At 40.7% G+C, this 20,311-nt stretch overlaps 1 protein-coding gene across 5 annotated transcripts in view; it reads left to right on the top strand.

Moving 5' to 3' along the window:
- The first annotated feature begins 3,586 nt into the window (after nt 1-3,586).
- Nucleotides 3,587-20,311, top strand: part of cdkl5 (cyclin-dependent kinase-like 5) — a 32,836-nt gene continuing 16,111 nt past the window's right edge. For 3 of the 5 annotated variants that reach the window (XM_034221220.1, XM_034221221.1, XM_034221219.1), the window contains exons 1-8: nt 3,587-4,092; nt 6,507-6,834; nt 10,106-10,140; nt 16,778-16,823; nt 16,906-17,042; nt 17,466-17,586; nt 17,797-17,856; nt 18,755-18,845. In XM_034221220.1, the coding sequence (XP_034077111.1) occupies nt 6,798-6,834; nt 10,106-10,140; nt 16,778-16,823; nt 16,906-17,042; nt 17,466-17,586; nt 17,797-17,856; nt 18,755-18,845 (527 nt within the window). In that variant the 5' untranslated portion in view covers nt 3,587-4,092; nt 6,507-6,797. The remainder of the gene's footprint in view (nt 4,093-6,506; nt 6,835-10,105; nt 10,141-16,777; nt 16,824-16,905; nt 17,043-17,465; nt 17,587-17,796; nt 17,857-18,754; nt 18,846-20,311) is intronic. The other 2 variants (XM_034221218.1, XM_034221217.1) reach the window with 2 other exon arrangements.

Here is a 20,311-nt window from a genome sequence, read left to right as displayed (position 1 = left end):
TATATGTATATATGTAGCCTACATTTAAATACACATTTATTTATTTCATGGGACTTTTATTTCATAATGATAAGTTTATTTATTTCAGGGGACTTGTATTTCATAATGCCACATTTACATTTCTTATATGCTAATGAACGGGGCGTGGTTAGCTCACAGATCCAGACCAGAGCCATATAATAGAATATATCCATAATATACATATAATTCTATTATATGGCTCTGATCCAGACCAAAGCAACAGCACCACAACACTGACTCATGCGGCTTTCACACCAGTGCTTTTCCCATTCTAGCTCCGTGCTAGAGCTTTTCTGGTTCAGCTCCGGTTTCCCTTTTCTGCTCACGCTTTGTTCACACCGCCCTGAGCCCGACTGGTGCTGCCGCTGCTGCGTCATGACGTCACCGTTTACATCGCTGATTTGATCCCGACGGCGCTCACAACAACAACAACAACAACAACAACAACGGGGGACTGCGTCGGGTCGATGATCGTGTTGCTTTTAATCATACGAAGCCAGATTAAATTAAATAACGACTTCTCCAACCTTATACTTTTCTCCAGAGTGCCGTGGTTCATTGTTTATTAATGTGTTTCTGCGGCATTTACCGACCGCTGCAGTGCTGCTCTTCCACAGGAGTGTATTCTCCCGTTAGTTCCGGGTTAGCTCACACGGCAGCGGCCGCTCTAAAGTATATTCACTGTCTGACTGTCACACAAGCAGCTGATACATATCCCCAGTTCCCCTTAAGTGAATGTGTGTCAGTCTGAATTGACGCTGTTTGACATCACAACGCTGTTATTAAAGTTTCTCTGGTATAAAATGGGTGATGTTAGCATAGCAACCAAAGCTAAACTGACTACTTGCTATTGCTATCCTATTGTGGCATAAGCCGTTTTCTACAGGCACATTTTACCGGCGTATTTTTCATTATGATTCTACTTGTGATAGTCGGACATGACAACCTGTGCAGCCCATGTATTGATTACATCCGATAGCTAATACAAAACAAAACTTCTGCCTGCTCTCCACAATGATCAATAACAGTGAACGGATGGTCAAAGTAAGGTACAAATAAACAGAATCACACGAAGCCTGGTTAATGTTGCCTGACTTTAAGTGTGTTATTTTTGTATAAGTGTGTGGTTGCGTTCTAGTCACTTTGCTCAGCGCTACTGCTTGTTACAACTTTCATTTTCCGTACTCGCCATAAACTATTATTATGGCTCAGGTTAATCTCGTCCCCTTCCGACGTGAGCGTGGTTCTTGGTTCTTGCCGGGCAGCCAAGTGGGGTCAGCTAAGAACCGGTTTTCGGTGTATAGAGCCGGCTCCGCTGCGGCTGAAACAAGAAGAACCAGAGCTAAATCAGGCTAGCCCAGAACTGGCTCTGGAACCGATTTAGTGGAAAAGGGGCAGAACCAGAGAAGAACCAGTTAAGCACCAGAAAAGCACAAGAACTGTTCTTGAACCGGAACCGGTTTGGTTTATTGGCAGTTTGCAAACCACTTAAGAGTACTGGAGTGTGAAACAAGAGCTATTGAGTCAGTGTTGTGGTGCTATTGCTTTGGTCTGGATCTGTGAGCTAACCACGCCCCGTTCATTTGCATATAAGGAATGGAAATGTGTCATTATGAAATACAAGTCCCCTGAAATAAATAAATGCGTCATTATGAAATACAAGTCCCCTAAAATAAATAAATGTGGCATTATGAAATACAAGTCCCCTAAAATAAATAAATGTGGCATTATGAAATACAAGTCTCTTGAAATAAATAAATGTGTCATTATGAAATAAAAGTCCCATGAAATAAATAAATGTGTATTTAAATGTACATGTATACATATTTATTGCCTCATTTATTTATTTCAGAATTTATTTCATAGGCATATATATATATATAATTATATATAATTATTTATGTATTCATTTAATTTTGGCTTGAATGGCATTCCATAGTTAAGAATCATAGGTAAGAATGGAGAAACCAGCTCGGGTGAGCTAGAATTTGAAAGTACGCAGCCGAAAAAAATCTGCCCCTTCCTTCAGACTTCCTTACAGAGCCCCTCCTCCAACACACACGAACGCGCACATGAACAATGAGGGCACGAGATAAATGTGTGCACGAGATGAAAGGCTGACAGGCAGGTAGGCCATCCAGTTATTTTAGTCGGGCCGGCTAAAATGATTGGTCGTGCTTTTTACAGCGCCACGGCTTCCACAGATTCATTTTTGTATGTATTTATTGTCAAAGCATTTAATGTATTCATTGCTATCGGGATGATAAGAGCATTCCATGGAATATAACAAAAAGTGTTTCTGAAGTGAATTACCTACCCCACCTTTAGTCTGTTTTATGTGATAACATATATTAACTTTGTATTGTAGTAGTCTGCTGCATTATTTACGAGTGAATAGTTATGTTGTGCATATTTATAATCTTATGATTTCTAAAGTAGACTTACAGTAGCCTATATCTATTTAAAGGCAGTTAGAAAAAAACATCTTTCAAGCTCAGATAAAAAAACATCAGTATTTCCCCTCTGAAATGCATAATTGCATGCACAAATACCTTTCTTTATTAGTACAGGACTTGATTAAATGTACTAAGTTACTCAAAACAACAATACATATGTGTAATTGCTTTTAGGTGCAAAATGAAAAATGTCTTCCAAATATTCCATTTGTGAAAAGGTCACAGACAAAATGTGAAATATTTGTTTCAATTCTTGATCTCTAAATATTAAAATAGTTTTATCTCAAATAACAAATGTGCCACAAATTGAGATGAGAAAATGTTTTTATTTGGCTACGAAACGACCAAATGTTGCACATGTTATTACAGCTTTGCACTGTAATACCAAATGTCTCTTTATATTTGACAATATTACAGCAGTAATGATGAGTCACTGTCCCCTCACAGGTCACTTGTGAAAACCTAAATAATGTATACTTATCTTACTTTACTCAAATATTTAGGCGACATTATCCCCACTGCATTTGAGACAATATTACCTCAACATTAATCTGAAAGCTAATTGTTTATAATGTTAATGCTTCAGCAATACCATCATTCAATAACATTAATCCTTATACATGATAAGAAGGGTATTTTATTAAAAAGAAAAACACACACATGCACTTGTATGTTGGTTTAGGTATATTAATTATGAATTATGAATTATGAATTTACATTGGTATAAATTGGCTGGATAGGAAGAAAAAGCATGTGTTTTTGTCAGAGAATAATTTGCTAGATAAAAACAATCTGCTTTAAACACAATAACGTTGATACAGTTGTTGCAGTGACAACAGTGAGCCAAAAGGATGGTGTGGAGGTAACAAAACCGAACAGATGGCTAAGGAGGTATTTTTGCAGCATTTAATGTACACATATATATCACCTGCTTATTACGAAACAGACTGACCCAGTGTCTTTGCTGAGAGTGAATTCACACTGATTTCACCAATTAGTGCAGTAATGAAGGGGAGGTGTGGGAGAGAGTGAGGGCGTGCTGCAGGAAGATGTTTAATCAGTGTCACAACATGGTTTGACCAAAAGGGGGGATGCAACAGCACTGTCAGACACAGACAGTGTGGAATCTGGGTAGGGTGATTCATATCAGGCATATTTAAAGATTTACCAAATGAGGAGATGGATTGCATTTTCATTCCAAAGTTTTATTTGATCACAGCTCTCACTATGTGAAGCCACTGTTGGAACGCGCAGCAGTCCTCTTTCCTATTGGCTGTCCGCAGCGTCGCTCAGAGGAATGACGATTTTGCTGCTATAACCAGCTGATACGGAGACTATGAACACGGAGCCTCTGAAGAACTGTTGACGGTACATGGATACCCTGTCATCGGCGATATGGCTGCAGATTTGGTCTCGTACCCATCTGGAGATTGAGTGAGTAGGATATTTGATCGTGTCACGACGCACAGGCCCGGGCTTTTTCACCCCCCTCACCGCCTGTCGCTCCACATGATGTTTCTTCGTCTTCCCACATCATCATCTCCATGGGCATGATGCTGTGTGCTCCACAGATTGAGCTTTCTCACCTCACATAGGCGAGCCATCAAATCTGCAGGTAAACATGTCTTCATTGGTTTAATGATGGACGGGCTGCCATGGATTTTTGTGCGTGAATTTATGTCTAATTAGGGCTTTATGGGTAAACGCTATTTGCGGGTTCTGTTGTGCAACACTGTCGTGAACATGGTCCGTGAACTACCTTATAATATATGCACTGGTTGCTGTGTAGGCAGAGAAACGCGTGGACAGCGACGGAATGGTGGTGCGCTCCGCAACGCAGCGAGGAGAGAGACGCAGTTTCGATGCAGAGAGAGCAGCATTACTATCCTCTCTCTCTCACCTCACACACACGCACGCACACACATTCTCTCTCGTGCACGCGGGAGCACGCACAAGCCCATTACATTCACAATCCCAAACTCAGTAATTCCCGTGATGTTCTTTGCATGAACACATCAACAGGCGTGTGTTTGCGAGATGAATGTTTCAGTCCAGACTATGTTCTGCACTTTCTTGACGTTTTCACGGTATTTCCATTTACCAACTGTCTGCTTGATGGCTGCAAGGAGAAGCAGCAGCTTATCAATAAACCGACTGTGTGCTAAACCCATTTTTTTAGGAAGATTTACCTCTACTGGATTTAATGCTTATAGGCTGCTCTAGTTGCAGGGTTTTGGGGTGTATGCCCATTCAGTGATACAGACAGTATAGATAATGACTCCCCAGAGGCAGCACCATATCCTTAAAGACAACCATTGATGGCCTCATCGTCCACCTTATCACTTCCCCTGGAAAGGCTGTGTGGAGTGTACACTGCATAGAAAACGCCCACACAGGCACATGAGCCAAATCAACATTAAAGTGTTTTTGCACTGCTGAATATATCAAGTGTTAAACAAATGAAGTCGGACTGCTACTGCGAGAAGCTTGGATGGGTCCAGTCCAACAACATTCGCATTACAAAAGAGGCATTTAATAATCGTGGCCAGTTTTTGGACGTGTGACAGGAGGAGATCTTATAGGATATAATTGTTCTGAGCCTTTTTCTTTTCCTAAACCAGAACACGTCATCTTTGAGTGTGTATAAATGTAGAACATTATCTTGGAAAACAAGGGTAAAGCACCGGCTAAATATTAGCACTAAGGAACAATCTAAATAGTGAGAATGTTAAGTAATCCTATATTTTACACATTTTGTTCAACATCTCAAATGCAATTATACATTGGGTTAAACATTAAAGGCACCTTAGGATGATGGGAATATCCTTAGTTTTGCAGGTAGGGTCCATACAAACCAAAGAGATGGAAGCTCTTACAACCTGCATACATGCTCAAAACAATGACAAAGCTTACATTCTCATGCTTAGCAGGTGTTATGTTACCATGTTAACCATTTTAGTTGAGTGTGTTAGCATCTTATCATTTGCTGTTCCGCATAAAACTGTACAGCTGTATAGTACTGTGGACATATAATGTGACTACATTATATTTATAATGTCAATTCAATTAAATTCAAAACCTTTATTTATCCAGGTAAAATCCCATTGAGATCAATGATCTCTTTTTCAAGGGAGACCTGCAGCAGTAGGTTCCACAAGAAGACATAAACAACAGAACAACAAAAGGACATCATACAGCAAAATGTACAGGGATTCCAATTTACATATTTAACCACAAGTACAGGTACCAACAGCATCTGATTTTGTAGCATCCAACCGAGCTTTAAAAACATGTAGTGGTACTAGCTATAGTTACTAATGTAACTATATTTCCAGCTATTTGGTCATAAACCACAGGATCACAGAAGTAATTGAAATGTATTGTACGGGAACATGAATGTCTGGTCCAAATATCATGCAAATTGATTAAATTGTTTAGACATCTCTATAAAAAACACAAGCATTCACCTGCAGAGGAAACGTCAGTTTGACCAAATTATTAGGATCTTTCTAAAAACCTTTACAGTATATTTGTACCAAGAATTGTGCCAAAACTGTGGCAAGCTAGAGGCACTTCCTCAAGACTTATCATCCTATCCATACCAAATGTAGCTGACATCCAGCCAATAGTTGTTGAGGGATTGGGGGATCACCTGTTTGATTCATCCTCTGGGGGTCTGCTGGGTTGTGGTCCAATTGACCAACAGTAAACTTCAAAGTTAGACCTGTGCAAAGTATTTTCTCCAGACTGTCCCCCTCGCAGAATCCTGCAGAAAGAATGTGTGGCTGATGGGAGAGAATGACTGTGTGGAAATCATGCTTTAGTCATCCATGATTTAAATGTGTCCTCAAGGAAATGCTGCCTTTTTGTACATGCACATGCCCTATACATAGGCACCATCTGTGCCAGGAATACCATCAGCATGCTACTGCCGGTGCAAAGCATGTTGGGAAGTTGGACCTTGGAGTGACCCTTCGACAGCATATCTTATTAACACCTTGCTTCTCTGTTTTGTTTCATGTCCTGCAGGTACGACCGTGTGGAGATATAAATGCGAGAAGGACAACAAGGAATAAAGGGAGGCAACTGAAACGACTTGAATCAGATCCATAAATAAAAGAACCCTGACATTCAAAAGCCAGATATAGACTGAGGAAGAGAGCCGTAGAATAATTTGTGAAGATGGGGTGTGGTCAGACGTCGTTTCTCATGGACTCTACAGTTCACCCCTTCTGCCGCCGGTCAAAGCAGGATTCTCCGCGCTAAAACCCAGAGCAGCTTATTTCACCTGCTAGAGGAGCCCCCACCCTCGGTGATGTGATGAATAAGTTTGAAGTCCTTGGCATTGTGGGAGAAGGTGGGTGTTTTTTACACAGCAGATTTGACTGCATGTTTGTGGAACGTGAGGAGAATGTGCGCTGTTAACCTTCAACTCTGAGGCTGGTAATCAGATGAGGTCATATATCCACAGTGTGCACTTTAATGGGGATTTGGGTGTGGGGTTGTTTCAGTTTGCATTGTATAGTTGAAACCTGCACATCACAGTTGTCAGATGTTATATCTCCGGCATGTCCTGATCATTTTATCACAATTCTGAGGGATATTATTGGAGTTTGTGGCCTGAAAGGTTGCAGACGTTTATCATAGAGTGGGATGTAACCATGTCTGACCTCACAAGGGAAATTACAGAATTAATAAGTTGTTTGCTACATTTTCTCAAATATTTTCCCAAGCCATTATTTTCCTGGACGGAAACAGGCTTATATTTACCAGGGCCTTATTTCTATTTTTCCCTGCTTTATATCTTAGCAGATTTGACTAAGAAGCTTCACTGTCTCTTGATTATGCACAGATGCTGTTGTCTTGTTAGACAATTTTATCAGTGTGGAAACTGGGGGGAGGTCATTGAGGTCGTCAAACAACTCCACAGTGGCAAAGCCCCGGGGGCGGATGCAATCCGCCCAGAAATGCTGAAGGCTCTGGGTGTTGAGGGACTGTCATGGTTGACATGTCTCATCAACGTTGCGTGGAAGTCAGAAACAGTACCGAAGGAGTGGCAGACCGGGGTGGTGGTTCCCCTTTTCAAAAAGGGGGATCAGAGGGTGTGTGCCAATTACAGAGGCATCACACTACTCAGCCTTAGAAAGTTTACTCTAAGGTACTCGAAAGGAGGGTCAGGCCGATTGTCGAACCTCAGATTGAGGAGGAACAATGCGGATTCCGTCCTGGTCGTGGAACGACGGATCAGCTTTTTACTCTCGCAAGGATCCTGGAGGGGGCCTAGGAGTACGCTTATCCGGTCTACCGGTGTTTTGTAGACTTGGAGAAGGCGTATGACCGGGTTCCCAGGGAGTTACTGTGGGAGGTGCTGCGGGAGTATGGGGTGAGGGGGTCTCTACTGAGGGCAATCCAATCTCTGTACTCCCAAAGCGAGAGCTGTGTCTGGATCCTCGGCAGTAAGTCGGACCCATTTCCGGTGAGGGTTGGCCTCCGCCAGGGCTGCGCTTTGTCACCAATCCTGTTTGTAATGTACATGGATCGTATTTCAAGTCGTGGGGGAGGGGGTCTGCAGTTCGGTGGACTAAGGATTGCACCACTGCTTTTTGTAGATGATGTGGTTCTAATGGCTTCATCGGTCTGCGACCTTCAGCACTCACTGGATCGGTTCGCAACCGAGTGTGAAGCGGCTGGGATGAGGATCAGCACCTCCAAATCTGAGGCCATGGTTCTCAGCAGGAAACCGATGGACTGTCCACTCCAAGTAGGGAATGAGTCCTTACCCCAAGTGAAGGAGTTCAAGTATCTCGGGGTCTTGTTCTCGAGTGAGGGAACAATGGAGCGTGAGATGGGCCGGAGAATCGGAGCAGCGGGAGCGGTACTGCAGTCGCTTTACCCCACCGTTGTGACGAAAAGGGAGCTGAGCCAGAAGGCAAAGCTCTCTGTCTACCGGGCCATTTTCATTCCTACCCTCACCTATGGTCATGAAGGATGGGTCATGACCAAAAGAACGAGATCGCGGATACAAGCGGCCGAGATGGGTTTTCTCCGCAGGGTGGCTGTTGTCTCCCTTAGGGATAAGGTGAGAAGTTCGGTCATCCGGGAGGGACTCGGAGTTGAACCGCTCCTCCTTCGCGTCGAAAGGAGCCAGTTGAGGTGGTTCGGGCACCTAGTTAGGATGCCACCTGGGCGCCTCCCTAGGGAGGTGTTCCAGGCACGTCCAGCTGGGAAGAGACCAAGGGGTAGACCTAGGACCAGGTGGAGGGATTATATCTCTTCGCTGGCCTGGGAGCACCTTGGGATCCCCCAGTCAGAGCTGGTTGATGTCGCCAGGGAAAATAAAGTTTGGGGCTCTCTGCTGGAACTGCTACCCCCGCGACCCGACCACGGATAAGCGGGAGAAGATGGATGGATGGATGGAAACAAAGTCATCACTCACCACTATGCTGCTCTGAGTTTCTTTGATGAGAGACCAGACCTTTATTAACTTTTACACTCTCAGGAAAACATATGAAAGTGCAGAGGTCATGAGCATAACCCCAGATGGTTTGCGTTGTATGTTTCTGTAAATGTGTGCTTCTGTGTTTTGCAGAATAACCAAAAACGTCAAATTTGCTTGAGTAACCAAATTGGTAATTGGTAAATAAATGAGAAAACAACTAATCTTTCTGCCAATGATGATTGAGTAGTAGTATAAAACCTTGACACATTAAACCACGCAGGAATGATTTCATCTTAGCTTATTTCAGTGAGTCAGGCTGACATGTATCCCTGGCTTTACTTTAATGTGAGAAGTCAGAGTAACCGAGTGTTTATTGTTCTGTAGATAATTCTCACTAACTGCGATCTACAACAGTGCTTGTCAGGATACATTAATCAAAAAGTATGACACATGAGAGCTGCAATTAAAGGAGGCAATTATTTCTCATAATACAAAGAATGTAGTCTCCTGAAAAACTGCACTTTACTTTTATGTCATCACTGTTGGTGTAAACATGTAGGACAATTAGTTGTTTCTCGCCTTGGTCCCCGGTTAAATTAAACATTTAAACTGAAACAGCTACAACTGAGACTGGACCTCATTATGTTTTGTGTGTGATTTGAATGGAAACAAAAGCAGTTTGCAAGGAAAATGTACTTACAACCAATGCAAGTCTGTCTGACATGCCTGAAACACAGGCCCAACATAGACCTGACCTCTTAGTGAAATACAGGTGTGTGTGTGTGTGTGTGTGTGTGTGTGTGTGTGTGTGTGTGTGTGTGTGTGTGTGTGTGTGTGTGTGTGTGTGTGTGTGTGTGTGTGCGTGTGTGTGTGTTGTCAAAGGTATGGGCATATGTGTGAGTGTGTGTGTGTGTGTGTGTGTGTGTGTGTGTGTGTGTGTGTGTGTGTGTGTGTGTGTGTGTGTGTGTGTGTGTGTGTGTGTGTGTTGTCAAAGGTATGGGCATATGTGTGAGTGTGTGTGTGTGTGTGTGTGTGTGTGTGTGTGTGTGTGTGTGTGTGTGTGTGTGTGTGTGTGTGTGTGTATAGAGTGTGTGGGAGAGTGCGTCCACCTCACCTACTAACTGTTGTTTAGCCAGAATTCTCAACAATTTTTTACGAACATGTTTGTTTGTTTTTCTCTTTTTTCCAGGAGCATATGGAGTGGTGCTCAAGTGCAGGCATAAGGTAAGACTTTTAGAGATGACAATATGACAATATTTATGTTTAGCATTATTCTAAAAGTCTTTGTGTCATAGTTCATTTTGAGATGATAAAATATGTTGACTGGATTAATCAGTAAATTTTCAAGCAAAAATTGCCAACTTTGTGTCTGTACTCATTCTCTCGGAAAAATGCAATTGGCAACAAATAACTAGATAACCTCTTTCCTTCCTTACTGTCACTAGCATATTTTATTTGTTTGTAAATCTCCTCAACAATGATCAATTCTAATGGCTAACACCGAATTGCTTGCTAGCTTGAATCTAAAACGTGCATACCAATGTTAAAGTACTTTTTCATTTAACAGTTTGAAAACAAGCTGAAATATACTGTCGATATAATGCTGTTGTGTATTATCTTCTTCTTCTTGCTGTTTTTTACATAGCTGTGAAAAGAAAGCGGAACAAGGATAGATAAACAATCAACACATCCTGGTTAATAAAGTCATGAAAAGGTTAATCTGAATGAAAAAAGCCATCACTGTTCAAATTAACCATCAACAATCAGCGTAGGATTGGGTGTGACACATCGTACAAACAAATTGTTCTTGACAAAATAAAATAAATAGATTAGAACAGATATGAGAGGGGAAACTATTCAGTTAAGTGAGTATCTGTACTGTCATTAAGAACAGAAAGAAAAAACTAGGGCCTTTTTGCCTTAAACTCACAAGTTATTTTGGTGAAAGTATTCCCACACTCCTTTTGATGATGACATTGTTATGTGATGTAATATATCACAATAATGAAAATTAAAGAACCAATGCCAGAAATGTTCCATTTGAAGTGATTATGATGCAACTGTCTCAATGTGATGTAGAAAGAGAAGACTTGAACAATTATTTTAGACAAAGTAAAGGCTTCTCAGAGTTTATAAATAAATACTTTCTCTCTTCCAAACCAAGCCACTTTGAGGAACGTTCATTATAAAATGTTCTGTAGTGAAGAATAATCTGCGTGGATAGAGTAATAGGTTCAGCTTTGACTGCATAACATTACATATTTTTTGTCTAATTCTGTATCATTCTCTCTCATTTATGAACATAATATATTTGTGAAAAACACCTCACTCCACACGAGAGCGAGAGAGGACTAATGTGGGAGGAGTGACAGTCGCAGCGAAGTCAACGAGAGGAAAAGGACATTTTTAAATATTTAATGCTGCTTTTACCCTTATGTGTTTCTTAGAGAGTATTCAAAATGGCTATTTTTATTATTGTTTCCTACGCTAACCCAAGTATGTTTAGAATTCAAAGATGTATTTGGAAGCAAACACATCTGGGTAGTTACTGCTAACATTGCGTGACAGCTGAATGGGAAATGAAACTAAAATGGCTTGATTCATTATGTGACTACTGTGAGTGCTGGGCGTTTGCCCTGTGGTCCCCGCACACCATTTTGGCATGTTTAGTTCATTTCAGGCCCTTTCACTTGACCAAGTTTTCTCAACGCTACACTTCATGAACATTTCAAGTGAGCCATAAATTATATACATTGAGTGAGAACTCTAAATATGCAATCATGCATTCTTGAGACATGAACGAGGTGGTTAGCAGAACATGAGGGTTAGAGAGGAAGTTGCAACCCCAGCAGAGACAGATTAAACGGTAAACCACAATCTGCATGATCAGATGTGTTAAATGCAAACAGAAAGTGACTAAGTAAAGTAACCTGGGCATTTGTTGTCACATTTCTCTTGTCTTTCAAAGATGTGTGTGTCTGTAAAGTGTCTGTTCTCTGATTAAGGTCTTTGTGTAAAGCTGCCTATGTAAGAAAATGTTTCCCCATATCAACTAGTCAAGAAAGGAACACATATAAAAATGACTTGGTTTGCTGCTAACTTTGGAGAGAGAGGCAGTGAGCCTCTAGTAATTATAATTTATATTCTTTGTAATAAAAGCACCAGTAAATGTGTGAGAGTGTTCAACCACTGAGAAATGAAAGTTTAGGGCTACTTAATCAGTAAAGAAATTACATAGTGTGTAAAATGTTTCTGAATAACAATATGTTTTAATGCTTGATAACAACTTATAAACCAAGGTCAACAACACCAATTCATAATTTTTTTCATTTCAATCTCTTTTATTTTCTACATTTTATTGCACCACATATTAGATTCCCAACAATACCAAAGAAATGAAGATACCAGCTGTCAAAGTGTGATAATGTTAAACCCTTTCTATGGCACTAACTTACTAAGAAGTGACATGTGACACGTTTCCCACTTATATAACAGTTGTGGAGGATTCATTTTCACACATAAAGCCAGAGAATCAGACCATGGCAATGAAAGCTTTTTAGCTTTGCTGCGAGAGAGCAGTTTATTTTTACTTTTCTCAGCTGGAAGGAGGGCAAAAGAGAAAAAGTGTGGCAGAGGGAGAGCGCGTGTGTGTGTGTGTGTGTGTGTGTGTATGTGTGTGTGTGTGTGTGTGTGTGTGTGTGTGTGTGTGGGTGTGGGTGTGGGTGTGGTGTGTGTGTGTGTGTGTGTGTGTGTGTGTGTGTGTGTGTGTGTGTGTGTGTGTGTGTGTGTGTGTGTGTGTGTGTGTGTGTGTGTTGTGTGTGTGTGTGTGTGTGTGTGATGGAGAGTAAGATTTTTAAAGGGAGGTATTGAATATGGAGACTATGCTTACAGTAAATGGGTCACCCTGTTAGGAGTCGACAGCAGTCTGTGGTAGTGCGAGGCAGCGGGCTCAAACCCAAGCAGGTGACTCAGAAGAGCCTAACTGTACTACCAAGACACGAAATGCATTATAAATGTGTGCCCCTGTATAAATTATGTATACTTTACAGTACAGCATGTGTTTGATGGAACATTTAATTAGCTGAGCGAATGTGTGCCCGCGTTTGTGCAATGTTCTGCCACTTTATGGAAGTGTTGTATTAGCGTATGTGGGTGTGTGTATGTGGAGGCTTATGTGTTATCTTGAATTTGTGTGTTGGGAGTGACAATGGCTCAACCTACACGCTAGCCGGTTATTCCTGGTGCCTAAATGTTATCTGCTGTATTGTATTGCTTAAGGGGTTTTAATTAATTTCCACTGGTTGGGTTAACAGGAACTGTTTTAGTTACTATTTGAATTTTTTTTAAGTATTTTGTAAAAACCTGGGGATTTTGCTATTTTTAAAGTTTGGAATCTTTGTAGGCAGAATGCTTTTGTGGTTTTTACTGTTGGTAAACCATAGTAAGTGCCTGGGCTCTAGTTACTTTTGATTGACATTTTATATATTTATAAAAGGAACTGGGTTACGATAAAAAGATTGTTGATGTAAGATATCAGTCTGGATGAGAATAAACGTTGCTTTTGTTTAATATAAGATTTTGTCACAGTTTAAGATGAGTTTACTCTACATGTTGAAGAGCACAAGTTCAGCGGCATGGTACATATCCCAATATCAGTAAACATTGAGAGAAAATAATAGAACAGTTAATGGAAATAGTATTTAGGAGGCAAATAAAGACAACAAATAAAAGAAAACTAAATGTGTAAATAGATATGGACCTGTGTCAGAAAGCAAATGTAATTGAATAAAAGGGCAAAAATAAAGGAGATAAGGACAATCAAAATATGGAGTTTTCAGGATGGGGGGGTGCTGAGATGAGTAAAATACAGCACTGCAAATAGATGACAGGCCAATTGCTACGTGCTTTAAGGTAGAAATGGGATATAAGTGTGGTGTATTTTTCCCATTTAGCATAATTATGCTGACCTCTATATAACAGACATGTATTAATATGAAAGATAGGAGCACTAACATCACCTCCTCTGTGGCACAGATTATGGTAGCCTGATTATTACACACATCCTGCCATTGTATGATAAACCTTCATTGCTGATGTGAAAGCTATAGCTCTTTTGTTGAATGTGACAATCAGTGGCTGTTCATGTCCTCAGCAGAAAATTAGCAAGAGGTTATTTTTAGATGTGCTGACTTTACAGTGGCTCAAAAAAGGTAAATCAGTGGAGGTCAGAGCCACAAGCATCATCAGCACATTACAGGGTGCTGCCACAGGGTGTGTGTAATCTGTGTTACTGATTTTGCCTCATCATTGAAGACAAAGAAGAACATTACAATGAAATCACGGATGTACTTTCTTTCACTGGAAACTGAAGCTCTACTTATAATTAATTGTAAATAAGAGCTCTTGCCCCATGCTATTTTGTTTTCTGTTCCTAACCACGTGGTCCTCTTCTCGACACTGAGGCTGACTGTCTCTCTGACCCTCTTTAGACAAAAGGACAATAGATAAACATGAGAGTATCAGAGGACAGAGGACACTGGCTCGATGCTGTAATTCTCTCTGGACTGCTGTTGTCAACATCTCCTCAGGGTCTAACATCAGGGTCTGTTATGTATTGTTTCAAGCTATAGAAATGCCATCAAGGGCATTATCTTTTAATAAAAAATACATATTTACGTATATAATCTTTCTCACCTGTGAATACCTGCTTGACTTGTGTCTGTGTGTGCATCTAAGGACTTCAGTCTCCCCTCTCATGTATCAAAGTTAATCTAAAGCCTTACAATAGTCACTGTTCATTAAAATGCAAACCATATAACCACTGACTAATTTTACCTCAGTCCAGATAGTTATTTCTCAACAGTTTCTAAGGAAAATCATCGCCAGACCAAACTGCTACTCTATGTTAGGAAGGAGAAGCTTTATCGGGTTTCACTGGAGCATACTGAAACAAATCATCAGAGACAATTTGGCGATTTAAAGGTGGGGTAGGTAATTCACTTCAGAAACACTTTTTGTTATATTCCATGGAATGCTCTTAACATCCCGATAGCAATGAATAAATTAAGTGCTTTGACAATAAATACATACAACAATTTCATCTGTGGAAGCCGTAGTACTGTAAAAAGCACCACCAATCATTTTAGCCGGCCCGGCTAAAATAACTGGATGCCCTACCTGCCTGTCAGACTTCCATCTGTGCACAAACCTATCTCGTGCCCTCATTGGTCATGTGCGCGTTCGTGTGTGTTGGAGGAGGGGCTCTATAAGGAAGGGGCAGATTTTTTTTTTCCAGCTGGTTTTTCCATTCTTACCTACCCTACCTTTAATGTTAGTCCTCCAGCATACTTGGGACCAAATGAAGTTACTTTATGTACTCTGAAATAAGGCACGGAAATGCTCACTGCAGTGTCAAGAGGTAGCTCACATAGATTGCTTTACTGTGGGAAATACTTCCCTTTTGCAGGAGCTTCTCATGGTCTTAAACACAATACTGCGGGGTAATCATGAAAGCATGATTTATATCTGGCTGTGTTCATTGTATTTTGCCCAATCATAGACAGAGCCAGTAGAACATCTATTAAAACCTGAAGAGGATTTGAAGACATGTGCAATTACCCTATGAGTGTCCTATTTGCGAGAACATCTAATTTATGTTTTTTTTTTTAATCCCACAAATAATCAACCTGATATGTGGAAACCTGCAGCAGAACCTACAGTTGTATTGTTTTCCAGTAAAGCTGGACAATAGACTTGATGTGTGAAGCTGCAGCACAGCCTTTGAAACAAAATACGGCTAAATCTCTGTATCTGCATCCACAGCAGCTTGTAAAATTCAGCAAGGTCACTCAAGCTACCAGCAAGGAGCTGAAGGAAACCTACGATGCACATTAACTATGCCAGGGTGTGCTGTTTCTTGGGTTGGGATTACCCTGTGGCACAATAATTAAAAAACTTGGGCTTCCTTTTTTTATAGAGAGGTCAGGAAATTCATTTGAATATCTTTAGCTTTTCTCTTTTTCACCAATCCCTCGACAAATACTTTCTATGTCTGACATCTTATTTTAATGTTGCATGTATCTTTGTATCTGTCATTATATCTCAGAAAATCACTGAGCCTTTATTTAACCCTCCTGTTGTCTTTGTTCCCCCCCCCATTACTTTGGTGTCCGTGGTCAAATTTGACCGGTCCTGTTTTAACTGCTATTACATTAACACAAAAACCATTAATCATCACCAAATTTCATTTAACACCCTTTCAAACTGTAAATATTGTATCAGACTACTGGTATACATGAAAAACTGCAGTAAATATACAAAGAATAGACACGGAACATGTTGCGTGTCCCAGGTGTGATCCATGTGGGGGGATGGGCACATAAGAATGGGAAATGTGTCAAATTGTTCTGTGTGTGTGTGTGTGTGTGTGTGTGTGTGTGTGTGTGTGTGTGTGTGTGTGTGTGTGTGTGTGTGTGTGTGTGTGTGTGTGTGTGTGTGTGTGTGTGTGTGTGTGTGTGTGTGTGTGTGTGTGTGTGTGTGTGTGTGTGTGTGTTTGTTTGTTATCTGATCCAGATGGTTATTAATTCAATTTCTTCATTTGTGACCGGGAACACCATGGGTGTTACAAAGTTGACAAAATCATCCAAAATGCAATGAAAGTGGTGATCAGCAAATGTATATGTTCAAATGTCTACTGTGAAGGATATCATAAAGCCTTAATGCAATCGAATGTAAAACAAAAAAGTTATGATTGATGAAAGTAGTAAATCGGTCAGATTTGACCCGAACACAACAGGAGGGTTAATTCAATGCTTTTTTTTCCTTTCGTTTTAACACAACTCACATCCTGATGTCTTCACAGGAAACCAATGAGCTGGTGGCCATTAAGAAATTCAAAGACAGCGAAGGTGAGTGAAGGAGCGAGGCAGGGAGAAATGGAGGGATAAAAAAAGGAAGCAATTTAAGTCAGACTTTTTAATTTCCGCACAGAAAATGAGGAGGTCAAGGAGACGACGCTTCGGGAGCTGAAGATGCTCCGGACCCTGAAGCAGGACAACATCGTGGAGCTGAAGGAGGCTTTTCGCAGGAGGGGGAAACTCTACCTGGTCTTTGAATATGTGGAGAGGGTCAGCCTGACACTATCATTATTATTTCATGCTATGCCCTCACTGATTCTTCCATTGCTTATCTCCACTCTGATGCATCTAGTTTCAGCATGTTGAGACTGCTCAGTTAAGCATAAAAACAGCATCACCATGGCAACATATGAACTATGCTGTTGGTGAATAATGGTATTCCCCACTGTGTTGCCAGGGTATCCAGCCAAGAGTTTATTTCATGACAGGTTTTTTTTCATACTGTAAGTAATTCTAGCATGGTGTCCCCTCTGATTCCTTTGATCAGGGTTTAAACGAAAAGTGAGATCAGGGGGTCCAATCCCCCCTGTAGGAATAATCCAGGACAAAGTTCAGCAACATTCATATTTGAATAACACATTTCCAGCAAACTCAACCTGCAGCCACACATCCTCTCTCTTCTCTGGTTTGCAGAACATGCTGGAGCTTTTAGAGGAGCTGCCCAACGGTGCACCGCCTGATAAAGTCCGCAGCTACATCTACCAGCTCATCAAAGCCATCAACTGGTGTCACACCAATGATATAGTCCACAGAGGTGAGGAGTGCATTTTTATTTCTACATCAATGTCTCAACGTTAGTGTCACCTGGTGTTTAGACTGAAAATCGCAATCATCTTAAGTAACACAGGTTGTTTTAGCTCACTTTAAATACAGGGTAATTGGCTTATATTGGGATTGTGTTACAATTGCAATTATATCACTGAAACATGTTGCTAAAAGCTGTTTTTCTACGTCTCTAATACAGATATCAAGCCGGAGAACCTCCTCATTAGCTCCGAGGATGTTCTCAAACTCTGTGACTTTGGTGAGTCGTTGATCTTCTCCTTACAGCTGCCATATTATCACCTCGAGCTATTGAGATTTACATGGGCACTGCAGTAAAACCAGTGCAGTGTTTTACACGTTTACTTGTCAAATATATCTAATTGCATTGGTTCAACAGAGGGAATCAGCTATTACCTTCATGTACAGCAGGATTAGACATCCTGCTGTACATGAAGGTTCATTATGATGCTTTCACATTATCTGCGATTTTTTAAAGTTATATCTTTGTTTTTAACCTTGGCAGTTTGTTTTCTTTGGCCTCACGTCTCTGTGAAATATCCCACCATTAATTTGTCCCCTTGCAAGTAGTAAAAAAATCAATTCTGCCACTGGAAAGCAGCCAACTGGCTGTGTCAAACGTACTGAGGTGGTTTTTTGCACAATCAAACTGCCATAGTAATATCTAAAGAAAGTCCAGTGAAGGTTAGGCTTTTGTTTCCCCTGTAAAATACTAACCGTATAGTTAGAGCATTGCTTTGTAATATTCGAGTTTCCCAGGTGAATTTCTGTGCCTATTTTCAAAATCACAGTCGGTCAGCTTTGCATACTTTTATCTAATGCAATCCTACTGACTCAGCTGGGGTGAGAATTGTTTGTTATTCACTGTTAGAGCTGGCATTCTGCTTATTGTGATGTTTCATGCTTAAATTGGACTTTTGTACAGCCGCACCACGGTCTCCGCCCTCCTGGAGTGACATAACTAATTAGAGTCTGGTCACATGGGATGATGGCCATGTTGTTACTGTCGCCGTCCAAGAGTGTTGATTACACTTTACTCTTACTAATTAGCCATTTATATGTTTCACACAGTGCTGCATGTCTAAAACATAGTGTCAGTATCTATGAGATGTATTCATCTCCATATTTCTCTGGCTCAGGTTTCGCTCGTAACCTGTCTGAAGGAACAGATGCCAATTACACTGAGTATGTGGCTACAAGGTGGTACCGCTCTCCTGAGCTGCTGCTGGGGTGAGTGTGCTTGTGTGTGTGTGTATGTGTTTGTGCGTGTGTGCGTGCATAAGTCTGTCGGACAACATGAAAATCAAGAAAGAGAAAGTGACCTCATTCTGTTGGCTCGTGCAAGTCATTCTCAGCATTTCTTTAATTCTCTACCAGCTTTTATAGAAGATTGTGTGAGACAGTGTCACTTTGATCTATCACTTTGACACTTTCTCTCCTGATAGTGTTTCCAATAACCTAATTCAAGATACAGAATACCTTTCCAACACCAGTGCTCTCATTTTCCTGAAATCCCAATCTTTCAAGCGTACTGCAAAGAAGTGATTTGAATATGTTTCATTTAAGGTTACATGAGGCTAATTATTGCCTTATTGCATTACAACTCTAAGAGATATAAAGAAATCACTGCATTTCATAATGATATCACTAACTGACTAAAATAAAGCAACCATTAAAAAATTGGGACCAAAGATCCCAAATGTGTCTATGTGCTTTAAAGGATCTGGCAGCGCATATTCATTCATACGTATGAGATAGTGGTGTTTGACACACAAAAATATGTCACCAGTAAAACATCAGCCGTTCTCCAGGTGTCCATGAGAGGATTACAGAAGGTCCCCAGAGGAATTAGTAGCAGCAGAACATGCATGAAAATGACTACTCTGCTCAGTTGTCATTACTAATACGCCACCTTACCTTCTGTAAGGCCTCATAGATGTGTCCGGTCACATCTAACATATTGTCACAGTCTTGTCAAATCACGCCTCTCAAACTCATCAGCTTTCATGAGCTGCTAAAACCAACAACCTTATTTTCAGCCTTATAGTTGAGTGTTCATATATCTTAAGAAGTAGTGAATGTTCTCAATCTATAGAGGGACAGTTAATACTTTTCTTTATCTAAAAAGTCACCAAATTTGAAAAAGAATGACTTAACATTTGTAATAATTACGACAGCAGCTGCCAATGTATTCATATTCTAAAACAGCAGCCAGCTGGGAAGCATTATAATATTGAATTATTTCATTTTGTTGTATTATATGTATGTATGTGTTTTTTGCACAAGGTTCAATTCAATTAATAATGTTGTTGTTAACTTCCATATTCACCCTTTTCATCACATCATAGATGAAACAGGTGTTTCTATCTTCCCAAAAAGAGGCGATGATTCACCTGCTTCAGTAATATGACACGACCCTGAGACTACATTTCGGATTTTCGCAGTTTATGCTGTTTTTTGCTGCATTGAATGTCCATTCTAGCTTATAACAGCTGAATGTCATGTAGCTTCACTGCTGTAGCCTGATTTAGTAAATGCCCTGGAACATTTATTGAGACAGTGTTTGAATGCCGCCCACTCAAATACTCTCTCCCTCCAACACCACCGCTCCTCTGCTTTTCTGCTGCCAGATCTCTCGCCATTTCTCACCAGACTCCTCAGCTCCGTTCCTTTAGAAATGCCCATCGTCTTTATGA

The sequence above is a fragment of the Gymnodraco acuticeps genome, unplaced genomic scaffold (genome assembly GCF_902827175.1).
Source record: "Gymnodraco acuticeps unplaced genomic scaffold, fGymAcu1.1, whole genome shotgun sequence".
NCBI classification, from domain to species: Eukaryota; Metazoa; Chordata; class Actinopteri; order Perciformes; family Bathydraconidae; genus Gymnodraco; species Gymnodraco acuticeps.
Note: the sequence above shows the minus strand (reverse complement) of the source record. Positions and strands in the feature narration are given on the sequence as shown.